Below are 19,362 nucleotides of genomic sequence, written 5' to 3' on the forward strand. Positions count from 1 at the left end.
TCTCCTACATCATTTACATCTCCACATACCTGTCCTACATCATTTACACCTCCACATTCCTGTCCTACATCATTTACACCACCACATACCTGTCCTACATCATTTACACCTCCACATACTTGTCCTACATCATTTACACCTCCACATACCTGTCCTACATCATTTACACCTCCACATTCCTGTGCTACATCATTTACATCTCCACATACCTGTCCCACATCATTTACATCTCCACATACCTGTCCTACATCATTTACATCTCCACATTCCTGTCCTACATCATCTACATCTCCACATACCTGTCCTACATCATTTACACCTCCACATACCTGTCCTACATCATTTACACCTCCACATACCTATCCCACATCATTTACACCTCCACATACCTGTCCTACATCATTTACACCTCCACATAACTGTCCTACATTATTTACACCTCCACATACCTGTCCTACATAATTTACACCTCCACATACCTGTCCTACATCATTTACACCTCCACATACCTGTCCTACATCATTTACATCTCCACATTCCTGTCCTACATCATTTACATCTCCACATACCTGTCCTACATCATTTACACCTCCACATACCTGTCCTACATCATTTATACCTCCACATACCTGTCCCACATCATTTACACCTCCACATACCTGTCCCACATCATTTACACCTCCACATACCTGTCCCACATCATTTACTCCTCCTCATATCTGTCCTACATCATTTACACCTCCACATACCTGTCCTACATCATTTACACCTCCACATACCTGTCCCACATCATTTACACCTCCACATACCTGTCCTACATCATTTACTCCTCCACATACCTGTCCTACATAATTTACACTTCCACATACCTGTCCTACTTAATTTACTCCTCCACATACCTGTCCCACATCATTTACATCTCCACATTCCTGTCTTACATCATTTACATCTCCACATACCTGTCCTACATCATTTACACCTCCACATACCTGTCCTACATCATTTACATCTCCACATACCTGTCCTACATCATTTACACCTCCACATACCTGTCCTACATCATTTACATCTCCACATACCTGTCCTACATCATTTACACCTCCACATACCTGTCCTACATCATTTACATCTCCACATTCCTGTCCTACATCATTTACATCTCCACATACCTGTCCCACATCATTTACATCTCCACATACCAGTCCCACATCATTTACATCTCCATATACCTGTCCTACATCTTTTACATCTCCACATTCCTGTCCTACATCATTTACACCTCCACATACCTGTCCTACATCATTTACACCTCCACATACCTGTCATACATCATTTACACCTCCACATACCTATCCCACATCATTTACACCTCCACATACCTGTCCTACATCATTTACACCTCCACATACCTGTCCCACATCATTTACACCTCCACATACCTGTCCTACATCATTTACACCCCCACATACCTGTCCTACATCATTTACACCTCCACATACCTGTCCCACATCATTTACACCTCCACATACCTGTCCTACATCATTTACACCTCCACATACCTGTCCCACATCATTTACACCTCCACATACCTGTCCCCCATCATTTACACCTTTACATACCTGGCCTACACCATTTACACCTCCACATACCTGTCCTACATCATTTACACCTCCACATACCTGTCCTACATCATTTACACCTCCACATACCTGTCCCACATCATTTACATCTCCACATACCTGTCCTACATCATTTACACCTCCACATACCTGTCCCACATCATTTACATCTCCACATACCTGTCCTCCATCATTTACACCTCCACATACCTGTCCCACATCATTTACATCTCCACATTCCTGTCCCACATCATTTACATCTCCACATACCTGTCCCACATCATTTACATCTCCACATACCTGTCCTACATCATTTACACCTCCACATACCTGTCCTAGATCATTTACATCTCCACATTCCTGTCCTACATCATTTACATCTCCACATACCTGTCCTACATTATTTACACCTCCACATACCTGTCCTACATCATTTACACCTCCACATACCTGTCCTACATCATTTACATCTCCACATTCCTGTCCTACATCATTTATATCTCCACATACCTGTCCTACATCATTTACACCTCCACATACCTGTCCTACATCATTTACACCTCCACATACCTGTCCTACATCATTTATACCTCCACATACCTGTCCTACATCATTTACACCTCCACATACCTGTCCTACATCATTTACTCCTCCACATACCTGTCCTACATCATTTACACCTCCACATACCTGTCCTACATCATTTACATCTCCACATTCCTGTCCTACATCATTTACATCTCCACATACCTGTCCTACATCATTTACATCTCCACATACCTGTCCTACATCATTTACACCTCCACATACCTTGCAATGCAAAAAATGCGGTAAAACCCCCTTAAATTTGCAGTTTTTTGTGGTTTGCCCGCATTTCTCATATGCACCAAGCCCCAGAATGTAATGCATACCAGGGCTTGGATGCGGTGAGTAATGCCATCTTCAGATGACGTTACCCTATAGAAGCCTATGATCTTCTAATCACAAATAGATGTGATAGCAATCCAATCGTATCCCTCCCAGCACCCCCTGCGGTGCACGCGTTCTTCTATGCATGTGCAGTAGGACACCAGAGAGATTTCTGGGTCATAGATACGGAGGTTCCTGATTTGCAAAGGACCAAGAGAGCTGTCCTCTATGACTGTCTTCATGCACACTGGTGTAATTAACGCCGGAACACATGCGAATTTGGAATTGGAATACAAATGGAATTTGCCATGAGAGCGGCTGGCAGGACCCAGCTCCCACCTAATTGGATTGACCCCTGAGAATCAGGCTCATAACACAAAGTGAGACAATGACATACAGGATCACAGATTACCATCTAGATAATAATGGAGGATGACCTGTCCTGTTACTGTTCTGCATTTCTCCACCAGATGTATTATTATGTCTATACGTATATTACTGTATATAGATTACTCATTTTATTTTTGCACTCAACAGCTCCACCAATATGTAATAAAAAAGAATGCCAAAGGCTGAGACAGCAAGAAAGACACAGAAAAAATACGTTCCTGTCTCGCATCGGCCGGAGTATGCGCCGCATAATATTCAGTAAGCTAAGTAGATAAAGCTGTGACATTATATGACCCCTCTCTGTGATTACATAGTGTACACCTTGGGGAGTCATGCAGTTCCCTATGCCAAATACAAGGGGGTAACTACCATAGGTTCTGGGGGTGCAGCCCATGGATGGGGGCGTCCATCTTCCCTGATACAGTTTCATGTGTTATATAGAATTTCCATCACTTGTCGGTACATAAGGGACCTTACATACAGTTTCTATAAGGCCCCTACACCCCTGACCAGAGCCGTATTAACCCATGGCCGACCCCTAGGCTTTCAGGTGTTTTGGGACCCCCCTCCCGGCACTTCTGTCTGTCACTCCACTACAGGCTCTGTATGGTGAGTGGGGCTGGTGAGAGGAAAATGAGCACAGTACATGGTGTAATACTGCGTGGCCAAAAGATGACATAGAGCAGAGTGTATGGGATATAAGGCAATAATGGGGGGACTTGGTTTAGTATAGAGAGTGTTTCTGTTTATAAGATTGCTAACAATGGAGACACAGAGCTCCAGACAATCCCAATAACATGTACATTACATTATCATTATTGTCTAGTGCGGGAAGCCTGTTGTCACAGAGGGTGTTGGGGAGACAAGATTATTATTATTATTATTATTATTAGCATTTATTTATATGGCACCACAAGTGTTCCGCAGCGCCTAACAAAGTACATAGGCAAATAGGTTGACTTACAATACAATACAATACAGGACATGGATAATATACATTGCTACATTCGCCACCATAACACCCAGATAGGTAACAGAGCAAAGCAACCAAGTGTTAGGTGCCCTTGTGGGGAGTAAGTAGCATTAGGAGAAGCACAAGAGGGTAGAGGGCCCTGCTCATAAGAGCTTACATTCTAAAGGATGGCTGCTTCAGGGTGTTCCCCTGTCTGTATTCCAAATAGTGGTGATATCTCCCTGTGGCGTGTCTGCAGTGTAGCGTCACACACTGGGAATGGGATGTGTAAGATGGCCATTGTTGGGGAGGGGAGCAACTTCCAGTATAGTGTGCACACCATATGTCTCCCTCACCCTGAAGGTGGTCGTCAGGGTTTTGTATGTCCTGTGTGTGTGTGTCATGGGCTGGAGTGTCCTTGCCCTGCACTCAGTGGTGGTTCTCTAGTGAGCGGCCAGAATCTCCACAAGTTCTGTGGAATCTCCTGTCCTTATGAGTGCTGAGGTTAGAACTTCCGCCAGGTAGCGGCAGTGACAGAAGCTGTGATGGTGGCAGTCATGTGTCCTCTAAGGAAGATATACCAACTCTGACTATTGGCCCGATGTAATAATTGGTTCCCGTAGCTGGTGTTGGGCTAATTTGCGCTTCAGATCATTTGCGTTTGGTAATCGACGTTTCTGCTGTAATAATCTCTCTTCTATTTTTATTCTCCATTTTTATTACAAAAAGATCCCAGACAGTAACAAGGTCTATGTAGGGCACAATTCTCTAATATTAGTAATATGGATCTAAGCCACCCGCAGTCATTTCACTGCCAATGGCTCATTTCTCAGTAACACACTGTATAAAGGGAAGAGGGGAAAACCTGGATGGATGGACAGATAGAACGGGTCCTGCGCACGCGCCAGATTCCTGATAACTGGGAATCTGCGCTCAGCATTGTACATATGTGCGATGCTGAATTAGCCCTCAAGTCCTCACAGTTTTACCTTAAAAAATGGGATTGTACCTGCTCAGGGGATGTGAGGTAAAAGCCACGTTATATCCTATGGAGAGTTAATGCGGATTAATTTGTGCAGCTTAAATTAATTGCACATAATTTGTACCCTGCCACGTTAAGTTGAATCTAGCCGCATTAACCCATGTAAAGGGGTCATTTCGGTTAATTGAGTCCCCCCATAGTGTGTAATATACAGCATAGTGCAGCGTTTTTTAACCACAGTGCTGCGGCACACTAGTGTGGAGGCCAATGTAGTGTGTTTTACTGTATTCCTGTAGAGGCCAATGTAGTGTGTTTTATACCTGTGGAGGCCAATGTAGTGTATTTTATACCTGTGGAGGCCAATGTAGTGTGTTTTACTGTATTCCTGTAGAGGCCAATGTAATGTGTTTTATACCTGTGGAGGCCAATGTAGTGTGTTTTATACCTGTGGAGGCCAATGTAGTGTGTTTTACTGTATTCCTGTGGAGGCCAATGTAGTGTGTTTTATTCCTGTGGAGGCCAATGTAGTGTGTTTTATTCCTCTGAAGGCCAATGTAGTGTGTTTTATTCCTGTAGAGGCCAATGTAGTGTGTTTTATACCTGTGGAGGCCAATGTAGTGTGTTTTATTCCTGTGGAGGCCAATGTAGTGTGTTTTATACCTGTGGAGGCCACTGTAGTGTGTTTTATTCCTGTGGAGGCCAATGTAGTATATTTTATACCTGTGGAGGCCAATGTAGTGTGTTTTATACCTGTGGAGGCCAATGTAGTGTGTTTTATTCCTGTGGAGGCCAATGTAGTGTGTTTTATTCCTGTGGAGGCCAATGTAGTGTGTTTTATTCCTGTGGAGGCCAATGTAGTGTGTTTTATTCCTCTGGAGGCCAATGTAGTGTGTTTTATTCCTGTGGAGGCCAATGTAGTGTGTTTATTCCTGTGAAGGCCAATGTGTGTATTTTGTATGTGCGAGCCAATGTGTATGATTTTTCATTTGTCACGCACGCCGCGTCGCAGGATAATGTGCCTCAGCAATTTTAAAATGTTGTGGTGTGCCTCCAGTTGAAAAGGTTGAAATCACTGGTAAAGTACATAGAGACATACTACAAGCCACTATCCCCATGACTGAAGGCACCAGTGTGACTGACATTTTGCTTTTTATTTACAGAGACAGAGAGAAACATCGGGCAATTCCCATCTATGACCGGGATTTACCAGGTACAGTACATGAATAAAACACCTGTACACCAGGCCAGAGAATGTGAGGGAGTCTGTGCCGTCTGGCTCTGCCATACAATACATAATAATGTTTGGTGCAAATCATTATTATTACATCACCAAAGTTACCTCACAGTAATGGCTGCCATGTACGTACAGTATAGAGGTACTAATTCAGGTGTGGAGGCAAACGCCATCGCAGCTGTGATCTCTCATGGATCGCAATTGCGCTAATATGCTAATGACTCACTCGCCGTCCAGTGCTTAGAGCCGCCCACTGACAGCATCTCACATACGCTGCTCACACACATACCGGAAACATCTAACGCAGATCCGGTAGAAGGTTCTCCTGCTGCCAGTAAGGATGCAGTGGATAACTTATGCATGCCCATTTAAATGGTCCAACACGCATACATTATTTAGACCCCCCTCGTTACCTCCTGCCAATCACTGACAACCTGTTACTCTATCTATCTATCTCATATCTATCTATCTATCTATCTATCTATCTCATATCTATCTATCTCATATCTATCTATCTATCTCATATCATATCTATCTCATATCTTTCTATCTATCTATCTATCTATCTATCTATCTATCTATCTATCTAATATCTATTCTATCTATCTATGTCATATCTATCTTACTATCTATCTATCTATCTATCTATCTCATATCTATCTATCTATCTATCTATCTAATATCTATTCTATCTATCTATCTATCTATCTCATATCTATCTATCTATCTATTTATCTATCTATCTATCTCATATCTATCTATCTCATATATATCTATCTATCTCATATCTATCTATCTATCTCATATCTATCTATCTATCTATCTATCTATCTATCTATCTATCTATCTAATATCTAATATCTATTCTATCTATCTATCTATCTATCTCATATCTATCTATCTATCTATCTATCTATCTATCTATCTATCTATCTATCTATCTATCTATCTATCTATCTATCTATCTATCTATCTATCTATCTATCTATCTATCTATCTATCTCTCATATCTATCTATCTCATATCTATCTATCTATCTATCTATCTATCTATCTATCTATCTATCTATCTATCTATCTATCTATCTATCTATCTATCTATCTATCTATCTATCTCTCATATCTATCTATCTATCTATCTATCTATCTATCTATCTATCTATCTATCTATCTATCTATCCAAGTGAAATCTATATAATAATCGGCTATGACATGTGCAGTGGGGAACAGAGAGGAAGGAGATGGGACCATGGGGGGTCAGAGGGAAGGGATTTGGCTGTGGGAAAATGTGGCCGGGGAAAGTGTTGGGGGGGACTCGCCCCAGCGTTCCCTGTGTCCAATATACCGATGTACTGTATGTAATAATATAATAATGTTCTGGTTCCCATTACACCAGCCACCACTGACACCCCACACCCCTGCTAGCCCTAGTCCTATGTGTGGAGCCATTAGCAGCTTATATATGGGCATCTTTTTATCTTCTGAATGAAATGTAATAAATCTATAACTGTTAGTAACTAGCTTGAATTGGTTACATTCTGTATACTCACTAACATTTATGGAAATCTCTTCCCTGTACCACAGGCATCATACTGGTCATATAATTTGTCATCTGATAGTGATAAGTAAGTTCCTATTATTATTACTCTTTATTAATATGGTGCCACAAGGGTTCCGTAGCGCCTTACACAGGACAATAACAGGACAATAACAGGACAATAACAGAACAATAACAGGACAATAACAGGACATTAACAGGACAATAACATGACATTAACAGAACAATAACAGGACATTAACAGGACAATAACAGGACAATAACAGGACATTAACAGAACAATAACAGGACATTAACAGGACAATAACAGAACAATAACAGGACAATAACAGAACATTAACAGGACATTAACAGGACAATAACAGGACATTAACAGAACAATAACAGGACAATAACAGAACAATAACAGGACAATAACAGGACAATAACAGAACATTAACAGGACAATAACAGGACAATAACAGGACATTAACAGGACATTAACAGGACAATAACAGGACATTAACAGGACAATAACAGGACATTAACAGGACATTAACAGGACAATAACAGGACATTAACAGGATAATAACAGGACAATAACAGTACATTAACAGGATTATAACAGAACAATAACAGGACATTAACATGACAATAACAGGACAATAACAGGACAATAACAGAACAATAACAGGACATTAACAGGACTAGAACAGGACAATAACAGAACAATAACAGGACATTAACAGGACTATAACAGGACTATAACAGAACAATAACATTACTATAACAGGGCAATAACAGGACTATAACAGTACAATAATAACGGACTATAACAGGACAATAACAGGACTTTAACAGGAAAATAACAGGACATTAACAGAACCAGTATAAACAATAACAGGACAATAACAGAACCAGTATGAACAATAACAGGACAATAACAGAACCAGTATGAACAATACAGGAAGGAAAGTCACATACAATACAGAACATTGCAGGACATGGACATTGTGTATGATCATTGCTGCATCAGTCGTCATAATACTCACATAGGCAACCAGGCGGCAGAAAGGCTGGTGCCATTGTAGTCAGTGTAGAGGATGTGGTGGTAGAAGCGAGGGAAGGAGAAGCATATGAGGGATGAGGGCCCTGCTCATGAGAGCTTACAGTCTAAGGGGGGGGCAGACAAAAGGGTGACACTGAGTGGTGCTGTAGGAAGCTGATTGTGCCTATAATGCCCATGGCTACAGATGCACAGCTAGGAGGACCGACTAGAATATACATATTCCCATGTATCAGTGTAATGTACACCCCACCGCCACAATATGTGGCCTATTCATCACCGTGATTGGGGCCATTACTCCTGCGGACACAGTGGCTTCCCCGTGTCTGTCACACACCTCATTCAGAAATGTTGCAGCACAGGAGATACAGTATGACGGGTATTTCCTGTGTGACATGATGTGCCACGTGTCCCCATACAGTAGTAGTATGGGGGTGACTATTCCTCAGGCCTGACACCCTTGTCAGGTGACATTACCTACTGAGCCCCGCTCCTTCCTATAGGGATGAGTTCCAGATTGTGAGGAGGGATCCATTAGGTGCCCCCGGCCTCCACTCTGGTCCGTACCACCGGGCATTACACATTAGGAGCATTCAGCCTCCACTCTGGTCCGTACCACCGGGCATTACACATTAGGAGCATTCAGCCTCCACTCTGGTCCGTACCACCGGGCATTACACATTAGGAGCATTCAGCCTCCACTCTGGTCTGTGCCACCGGGCCCTCACATGGGGTAGGACACGCACTCTCACTCCACACATGGGGCATTACGCAGCTCACACCTCACATGGGGCATTACAGAGCTCATACCTCACATGGGGCATTACACAGCTCACACCTCACATGGGGCATTACACAGCTCACACCTCACATGGGGCATTACAGAGCTCACACCTCACATGGGGCATTACACAGCTCACACCTCACATGGGGCATTACACAGCTCACACCTCACGGGGCATTATACAGCTCACACCTCACATGGGGCATTACACAGCTCACACCTCACATGGGGCATTACACAGCTCACACCTCACATGGGGCATTACACAGCTCACAACTCACATGGGGATTTACACAGCTCACTCCTCACATGGGGCATTACACAGCTCACACTTCACATGGGGCATTACACAGCTCACACCTCACATGGGGCTTTACACAGCTCACTCCTCACATGGGGCATTACACAGCTCATTGGAGAGTTAGGGGTGTAGGGGGGAGGGTTAGGGTGTAGGGGGGAGGGTTAGGGGTGTAGGGGGAGGGTTAGGAGTGTAGGGGGGAGGGTTAGGGGTGTAGGAGGGATAGGGGTGTAGGGGGAGGGTTAGGGGTGTAGGGGGAGGGTTAGGGGTGTAGGGGGGAGGGTTAGGAGTGTAGGGGGGAGGCTTAGGAGTATAGGGGGGAGGGTTAGGGGTATAGGGGGAGGGTTAGTGGTGTAGGGGGGAGGGTTAGCATACTTACTGAGTCCCTGTCAGGATTCTGAGTATTGTGACGCTGCAGCAATTGTCTTGTTACATGTCTGAGCTATAGTGTATGAGACACACATACAGTAATCACATCCAGGTGTTTTCCCATTGTCTTTCCCTCATAATGTATATATTAATGTCCTTCTATATGTATACATGACTCCCTTTACCTCTGTCTCTTACACGGCTTCTCTTCTCTTTTTAGGATCAAGAATAGGCATAGTGACTTGCCATATCAACATCTATATGGCTAAAATGGGTGTGACCCATAGAGCTGTTGTGGGCATTAATTTCTGTATGAGATAACTGCTGCCCGGTGTCTATGTGTAGTCAATGGGGGGTATTGTCGTACTGAGGTGCCTGAGGGGTCAGCTGTGACCACGCAGTAATCCTATTGGCTGTACGAGAGGCTAGACAGACTGGAGAAGATTTAGTATGTATTTACCTTAGGTGTAACTGTGGGGGATAACCCGTTCCCCTGGCGTCGGTATTAGGCGGCTCCTTTAGGAACCGTCTAAATCCCACACTAAGAGATCAGGTAATTCCCCATAGTTACACATAAGGTAAGTTCCATCTAATACTCTCTCTCCAATCTGCCACAAATGCTTCTGGGCTCTCCTACAGCCATAAGGATAACCACACGTTCCCCACTGACCCCAACATGCCATAACATCGCACGCACCTCAGTAATTCAGTACCTCTCATTGACTCACATAGATTGTAACATCTTCCAAGGCAGCAGTTACCATACTAAAAGACCCACAACAGCGCAGACTCGTCATACTAAGTCACACTAAGTCACGCCTAGCAACACGTAACACCTAGTCAGCATTAAAAAAACAATAAAAAAAGTCTGCTCATTATATAAGTGAGTGCAGTAAGTTTTTTTGTTGAAACGCATTTTGCACATTCAGAGAGTATGTAGGGACTTCGTCAGGGATGCGTTGCTATGGTGGTGTGTGCAGCCAGGGATCGGGATGCGCTGCTATGGTGGTGTGTGTATCCGGGGATCGGGATGCGCTGCTGTGGTGGTGTGTGTAACCGGGGATCGGGAGGCGCTGCTATGGTGGTGTGTGTAACCAGGGATCGGGATGCGCTGCTATGGTGGTGTGTATAACCGGGGATCAGGATGCGTTGCTATGGTGGTGTGTAACCAGGGATCGGGATGCGTTGCTATGGTGGTGTGTGTAACCGGGGATCGGGATGCGCTGCTATGGTGGTGTGTATAACCGGGGATCAGGATGCGTTGCTATGGTGGTGTGTGTAACCAGGGATAAGGATGCGCTGCTATGGTTGTGTGTGTAGCCGGGGATCGGGATGTGCTGCTATGGTGGTGTGTGTAACCAGGGATCAGGATGTGTTGCTATGGTGGTGTGTATAACCGGGGATCAGGATGCGCTGCTATGGTGGTGTGTGTAGCCGGGGATCGGGATGTGCTGCTATGGTGGTGTGTAACCAGGGATCGGGATGTGCTGCTATGGTGGTGTGTGTAGCCGGGGATCGGGATGCGTTGCTATAGTGGTGTGTATAACCGGGGATCAGGATGCGCTGCTATGGTGGTGTGTGTAACCGGGGATCGGGATGCGTTGCTATGGTGGTGTGTGTAACCGGGGATCGGGATGCGTTGCTATGGTGGTGTGTGTAACCAGGGATCGGGATGCGTTGCTATGGTGGTGTGTGTAACCAGGGATAAGGATGCGCTGCTATGGTGGTGTGTGTAGCCGGGGATCGGGATGCGCTGCTATGGTGGTGTGTGTAACCGGGGATCAGGATGCGCTGCTATGGTGGTGTGTGTAGCCGGGGATCATGATGCGCTGCTATGGTGGTGTGTGACCGGGGATCAGGATGCGCTGCTATGGTGGTGTGTGTAACCGGGGATCGGGATGCGTTGCTATGGTGGTGTGTGTAACCAGGGATCGGGATGCGTTGCTATGGTGGTGTGTGTAACTAGGGATCGGGATGCGTTGCTATGGTGGTGTGTGTAGCCGGGGATCAGGATGCGTTGCTATGGTGGTGTGTAGCCGGGGATCGGGATGCGTTGCTATGGTGGTGTGTGTAGCCGGGGATCAGGATGCGCTGCTATGGTGGTGTGTGTAACCAGGGATCGGGAAGCGCGGCTATGGGGGTGTGTGTAGCCGGGGATCGGGATGCGCTGCTATGGTGGTGTGTGTAGCCGGGGATCGGGATGCACTGCTATGGTGGTGTGTGTAGCCGGGGATCGGGATGCGCTGCTATGGTGGTGTGTGTAACCAGGGATCGGGATGCGCTGCTATGGTGGCGTGTGTAACCGGGGATCAGGATGCGCTGCTATGGTGGCGTGTGTAACCGGGGATCAGGATGCGCTGCTATGGTGGCGTGTGTAACCGGGGATCAGGATGTGCTGCTATGATTGTGTGTAACCAGGGATCGGGATGCGCTGCTATGGTGGTGTGTGTAACCAGGGAACAGGATGCGCTGCTATGGTGGTGTGTAGCCAGGGATCGGGATGCGCTGCTATGGTGGTGTGTGTAACCAGGGATCGGGATGCGCTGCTATGGTGGTGTGTGTAACCAGGGATCGGGATGCGCTGCTTTGGTGGTGTGTGTAACTAGGGATCGGGATGCGCTGCTATGGTGGTGTGTGTAACCAGGGATCGGGATGCGCTGCTATGGTGGTGTGTGTAGCCAGGGATTGGGATGCGCTGCTATGGTGGTGTGTGTAACCAGGGATCGGGATGCGCTGCTATGGTGGTGTGTGTAGCCGGGGATTGGGATGTGCTGCTAAGGTGGTGTGTGTAGCCTGGGATCGGGATGCGTTGCAATGGTGGTGTGTATAACCAGGGATCGGGATGCGCTACTATGGTGGTGTGTGTATCCGGGGATCGGGATGCGCTGCTATGGTGGTGTGTGTAACCAGGGATCGGGATGCGCTGCTATGGTGGTGTGTGTAACCAGGGAACAGGATGCGCTGCTATGGTGGTGTGTAGCCAGGGATCGGGATGCGCTGCTATGGTGGTGTGTGTAACCAGGGATCGGGATGCGCTGCTATGGTGGTGTGTGTAACCAGGGATCGGGATGCGCTGCTTTGGTGGTGTGTGTAACTAGGGATCGGGATGCGCTGCTATGGTGGTGTGTGTAACCAGGGATCGGGATGCGCTGCTATGGTGGTGTGTGTAGCCAGGGATTGGGATGCGCTGCTATGGTGGTGTGTGTAACCAGGGATCGGGATGCGCTGCTATGGTGGTGTGTGTAGCCGGGGATTGGGATGTGCTGCTAAGGTGGTGTGTGTAGCCTGGGATCGGGATGCGTTGCAATGGTGGTGTGTATAACCAGGGATCGGGATGCGCTACTATGGTGGTGTGTGTATCCGGGGATCGGGATGCGCTGCTATGGTGGTGTGTGTAACCGGGGATCGGGATGCGCTGCTATGGTGGTGTGTGTAGCCGGGGATCGGGATGCGCTGCTATGGTGGTGTGTATAACCAGGGATCAGGATGCGTTGCTATGGTGGTGTGTGTAGCCGGGGATCAGGATGCGCTGCTATGGTGGTGTGTAGCTAGGGATCGGGATGCGCTACTATGGTGGTGTGTAGCCAGGGATCGGGATGCGCTGCTATGGTGGTGTGTATAACCGGGGATCGGGATGCGCTGCTATGATGGTGTGTGTAACCAGGGATCAGGATGCACTGCTATGGTGGTGTGTAACCAGGGATCGGGATGCGCTGCTATGGTGGTGTGTGTAACCAGGGATCGGGATGCACTGCTATGATGGTGTGTGTAACCAGGGATCGGGATGCGCTGCTATGATGGTGTGTGTAACCAGGGATCGGGATGCGCTGCTATGGTGGTGTGTGTAGCCAGGGATCGGGATGCGCTGCTATGATGGTGTGTGTAACCGGGGATCAGGATGCGCTGCTATGGTGGTGTGTGTAACCTGGGATCGGGATGCGCTGCTATGGTGGTGTGTATAACCGCTGATCAGGATGCGCTGCTGTGGTGGTGTGTGTAACCAGGGATCAGGATGCGCTGCTATGGTGGTGTGTGTAATCGGGGATTGGGATATGCTGCTATGGTGGTGTGTGTAACCAGGTATCGGGATGCGCTGCTATGGTGGTGTGTGTAACCAGGGATCGGGATGCGCTGCTATGGTGGTGTGTATAACCGGGGATCAGGATGCGCTGCTATGGTGGTGCGTATAACCGGGGATCAGGATGCGCTGCTATGGTGGTGTGTGTAACCGGGGATCGGGATAAAAGTGGAAATGACTGATAATGTAGTAGCTTAGAGGGGGTATGTGTAATAGGGGACGGGGGGGAATTCATCGGAAGAAAAGATCTGCAGATGGTCCACATCAGTATCAAGCTTACCCAAATCTTTCTAAACATATGGAGATGAACTATATAGGTATGTTCCTGGTACAGGCTCTTTCCAGAGACTGTGGAGCTCATTCAGACCTGCTTGCAAGTTGCGGTCGCTCGCTGGCAAAAAGGGACTGGAAATTTAAATGAATTGCTCACACTGCGTCGAGTAGGGACGCCCACTATGTTTTAGCCAGGTATGACAAAGTGCGCTCGCAAGTGTCTAAAGACGCCTCCTGGCCACTCACTTCAAATGTCATTTCCGGGAAATGTAGGATTAATCGGGACCATCGTTTGCCATCGGAGCTGCTCACAGCACTTGAGGTTGCCTTAACCTGCCGCTAGCACAGCGATCAGTGTGGGCTCAAATACATGCAGGTGATGTGTACGATGACGCTACTTTGCTAATTATGCACGCCCTTTAAATGACGTTTTGGCTGCCTGACATGCCTGCGTTCGCACATCCACTCCCCCATTCGCAAGAACCTTCCCCTGTTACCCCCACAAACGGCACTATCCGTCACTCAAAGCAGCGACCTGATAGTGGCTTACGAGCAACCCAAATCAGATCGCAACGACTGGCTTGCGCGAATTATATGCATGCGCAGATGGGCAGATTAGCTCACCTCAAACCGACTCAAATCGAAAGTTCAAATCCCTCATTTACTAATATTTTATTTGAGAAGCATCTCTCAAATCGAATTCGATTTGGTTCGGTTTTCAACAGTGATTTCCTGTTCGATTTGACATGTTCATTTACAAATCGAATGGCAAATCCCACTTCAAAACTAACTGCAAATCCCCGACTGCATAGAACTGCTTCATGCTTTCACTTTCAGCATGAGCAGTTCGTTCTCACACAGATACATGCAGACATCAATGAGATGCCTGCATGTATGTGACTGTAACAAGCAAACAAATAGTTAAATGTTTAAAAAAATTATGTGAGGTACCCCCCCAAAACACAAACAGACCCGGACTTTTCAAAGCCAGTCCTGGTTGTTTAAGTACAGGGAAAAAATTGCGTAAGGTTCCACTATATTTAATACAACCAGCACTAGGCTCTGGGAACCAGTCCTGGTTCCGGACTTACAGGGGAAAAATTGTATAGGGTTCCACTGTAAGTTCCAGAACCAGTACCGGACCCTTTCTAGCAGTGGGCTGATGCCACAGCCAGGGGAGCCCTATCACCAGGCCCCCCAGCCGCAGCATCAGTCCTGACCGCTAGTCAGCCCAGGCCAGGGATCCCTGGGGAGTTGGGTACACCCCCAATAAAGGGGTCCCCCTCTCCAGGGCACCCCTAGCCTAAGTTGATAGCTCGGGGCTATATCCGCCACCCCTGGGCGGTGGGTGGCGAGTTGATAGTTTAGGTGTAGTGTAAAAATAGAATATATAAAACATTGGGCCTGATTCAGTGCCACTCGCTAGATGTGATCGCTCGCTCCCAGCGTATGCAAATCCAGCACATGTCCAGCAAGGCAGGTGATCACATGGCAAGGCATTAGCATGCCCACTATGTCATGGCGAGCGATCACTTTATGTATGCAGGTGAGATGCCCAGCCATTCCTAAGATGCCCCTTGTGCACATCATCTCCTGGAAGTGCATGAAAACATTGGTACATCGAGCACCATCGGATGCGCTCGCAGCGATTGAGGTTGACTATACCTGGCCGCAAGCACTGCGATCACTTTAGTGTGAAATACAACCAGGTGATGTGTACAATGACACTGTCTGTTAATTATGCATGCCTATGAAATGGTATTGAAACACACAGGCACGCCTGCGTTCATACCTCCACTCCCCCGTTTCTAGTGGTCTGCCTCTGTTACCACCCACAAATGGCCTCTTCTGTCACTCAATCAACTGGGCTGGCTATACTGGCGAGCGAGCGCTCCCCGATCTGTCACAGTGGTTCGCGCACGCGTATTGTGATGCATACACATGCGCAGATTGCAAATATCGCCAAGCTACGAGCGATCGCATCCTAGCGAGTAGGTCTGAATTAGGTCCTTTCTCTTTACAGTAGAACTGCAGGTCCCAGCAAGCCTCTCCCGCATGCTGGTACTTGGAGAACCACAAGTACCAGCATGCAGGGCATTAAGGGCCCACTGGTACCTGTAGTTCACCTGTAAATAAATGTTGAAAAAAACACAAGACACGCGCACCATACACAGTATAATTTGAATAAACATACATGCACTCACACATGTACACACACTTACACACACATGTACACATACTCACCTATCTACCCCTGTAGCATCGGTCCCCTTCTCCAGTAGAAATTCCATAGGTAACCTGTGGAAAAGAAAACATACTCACCGTCTCCTATGCGTGATTCGATCCTCTTCGGTCCAAAGTAGGCATCCATGGTCTTTTTAAAACAAAAAACGATAAACGCGAACCACGCACTAAGTAATAATCAGGATGATTATTACGTTCTGACTGAAGCGCTCAGACGTGGCTTCCTTCTTTGAAGGTCCGTGTCTGAGCGTTCATTGGCTGAGAGAGGTCAACCCCTGCCTCTCTCAGCCAATGAATGGCTCTCTCCATTGAACTCAATGATGGGAACCGCAGGGTAACTAAAGTTTATACTGCGGTTCCCATCATTGAGTTCAATGGAGGGAGCCGTTCATTGGCTGAGAGGTGGGGGCTGACCTCTCTTAGCCAATGAATGCTCAGACACAGACCTTCAAAGGAAGAAGCCGCATCTGAGCACTTCATTCAGGAGATAACAACCATCCTGGTTGTTATCTAGGGCGTGGTTCGCATTTTTTGTTTTTTATTTTAAGAAGACCTTGGATGCCTACAGGGACAAGAGGACCACTCCAGGTAATGTAGGTGAGTATGTGTGTATGTATGTATTAAACTTATACTCTGTACGGTGTGTGTGTCTTGTGTTTTTATCAACATCTCTTTACAGGTGAACTACAGGTACCAGTGGGCCCTTAATGCCCCACATGCTGCTACTTGTGGTTCTCCAAGTACCAGCATGTGGGGGAGGCTTGCTGAGACCTGCAGTTCTACTGTAAAGACAATATTTTACATATTATATTTTTACAGTACAGCTACACTATCAACCTGCCACCCACCACCCAGGGGTGGTGGGGATAGCCCCTGGCTATCAATTTAGGCTAGGAGTGCCCTTTATTGGGGGGGTCCCCAACTCCCTAGGGATCCCTGGCCTGGGCTGACTAGCGGTCAGGACTGATGCTGCGGCTGGGGGGCCCGGTGATAGGGCTCCCCTGGCTGTGGCATCAGCCCCCCACTAGAAAGGGTTCGGTGCTGGATCTGGAACTTACAGTGGAACCCTACATAATTTTTTGCCTGTAAGTCCAGAACCAGGACTGGTTCCCAGAGCCCAGTGCTGGTTGTATGAAGTACAGTGGAACCCTTCGTATTTTGTTCCCTATACATAAACAACCAGGACTGGCTTTCAAAAGTCCGGGGCTGGTTGTGTTTTGGGGGGGTACCTCACATTATTTTTTTTTTTACATTTAACTATTTATTTGCTTTTTACAATCAGATACCTGCAGGCATCTCATTGATGTCTGCATGTATCTGTGTCAGTTCGACCTGCTCATGATCAAATTAAAAGCATGAAGCAGGTTTATTCATTTGGGGATTTAAAGTTCGATTTGAAGTTCAATTTTGTGTTCGATTTCAAATAGAATGATAGTAAATAAGGGATTTGTGTGTTGGTCTATGTAAAAGTACCAATGTTTTTCCGATGTTCGATTTGAGGTTGCTTTGACTAAAATTCGATTTGAAATTTGATTTTACATTCAATTTGGCCTTTAGTAAATACCCAAATGCAAAATGGAATACAAATTGAATGCAAATCGAATGCCAAATCACTCAAAATGCAAAATCAACCCTTAGTAAATGTACCCCTTTAACATAGGAGAAAACGAGTGAATCCGAGTCACAGCAAGGACTTACATCACGGCCTTTCTTTGTGAGTGGTGGTCTTGCTACTGCTGTTTCATGCACTAGAATGCTTATTGCAGAAGCCAGGGCCAAACACAGTCAGGCATCTTCTGTAACCTCGCAACAGCTTCTCGCTCGAATTTAGAGGTGTCACCTTTAAAACAGGCAAATCAATGCACAAAAAACCCACTAAGGATCTTATTCAGAAGTGGGAATAGAGTAACAAAGAGCAAGTACCTGTGCATCTTGGTCAAAACCATCCTGTACTGCAGGTGGGGGGCAGATTTAAAATGTTGAGGGATCTAGCAGTCCAATTAGCAACTTGCACTGAAGCAGTCAGAGTGAATTTGCATTTTATTTTTGTATTCACGCCTCCCTGAATGGGACATATTGAAAGTAAAATCTTTATTTTAATGTTAAAATGTCTGGACACCATTCTTAACCCCTTGGACACCCCCTAATGGCTAATTAGGCAATCAGAAGTTTCCAATTAGCTTAATTAGTCCAATAATTACATGTCATTTTTGGGGGTTAAATTTAATTACAGTATTTTTTTTTTATTGAGTACTATGTGTTAGTCTGACATTTCTGAAACTGTAATTGTGGAGAAGCCTCCTTCCACCATTTCTGCACCCTCTGCAAATGTGAGGATGAATAGCAGTAAAAGTAAAGATGATGACCTAGAAATTGAGGTTGATACTACAGGATAGGGGGTAATTTTGTGTATCTAACACAAACAACATCCTCCTCCATTCTTCTCATTAGTGTTAAAGTAAGACAGTCACCAGTAGTAGCAGTTCTTGCTCGTGATAATAAGAAGCCCTTTGTCATGCGTGGTAATAATACTAAAAAAGCCTCCTCTTGTGTAGAATTTTTTTTCCCAAAATCCTGACATTTGTGTCATGACCTGGCTCTGGAGACTGTCAGTCAGGGGACTGGGAA

General features: G+C 46.1%; 1 protein-coding gene across 1 annotated transcript in view; it reads left to right on the plus strand.

Moving 5' to 3' along the window:
• Positions 1-19,362, plus strand: part of LOC148516787 (uncharacterized) — a 63,861-nt gene that overhangs the window by 18,519 nt on the left and 25,980 nt on the right. Inside the window, exons 4-6 of the mRNA XM_088479559.1 lie at positions 3,066-3,176; positions 6,013-6,062; positions 7,670-7,710. Coding sequence (XP_088335685.1) covers positions 3,066-3,176; positions 6,013-6,062; positions 7,670-7,710 — 202 coding nt within the window. The remainder of the gene's footprint in view (positions 1-3,065; positions 3,177-6,012; positions 6,063-7,669; positions 7,711-19,362) is intronic.

This window comes from Taudactylus pleione, unplaced genomic scaffold (assembly GCF_031769625.1).
Source record: "Taudactylus pleione unplaced genomic scaffold, aTauple2 ptg000241l, whole genome shotgun sequence".
Taxonomy (NCBI): Eukaryota; Metazoa; Chordata; class Amphibia; order Anura; family Myobatrachidae; genus Taudactylus; species Taudactylus pleione.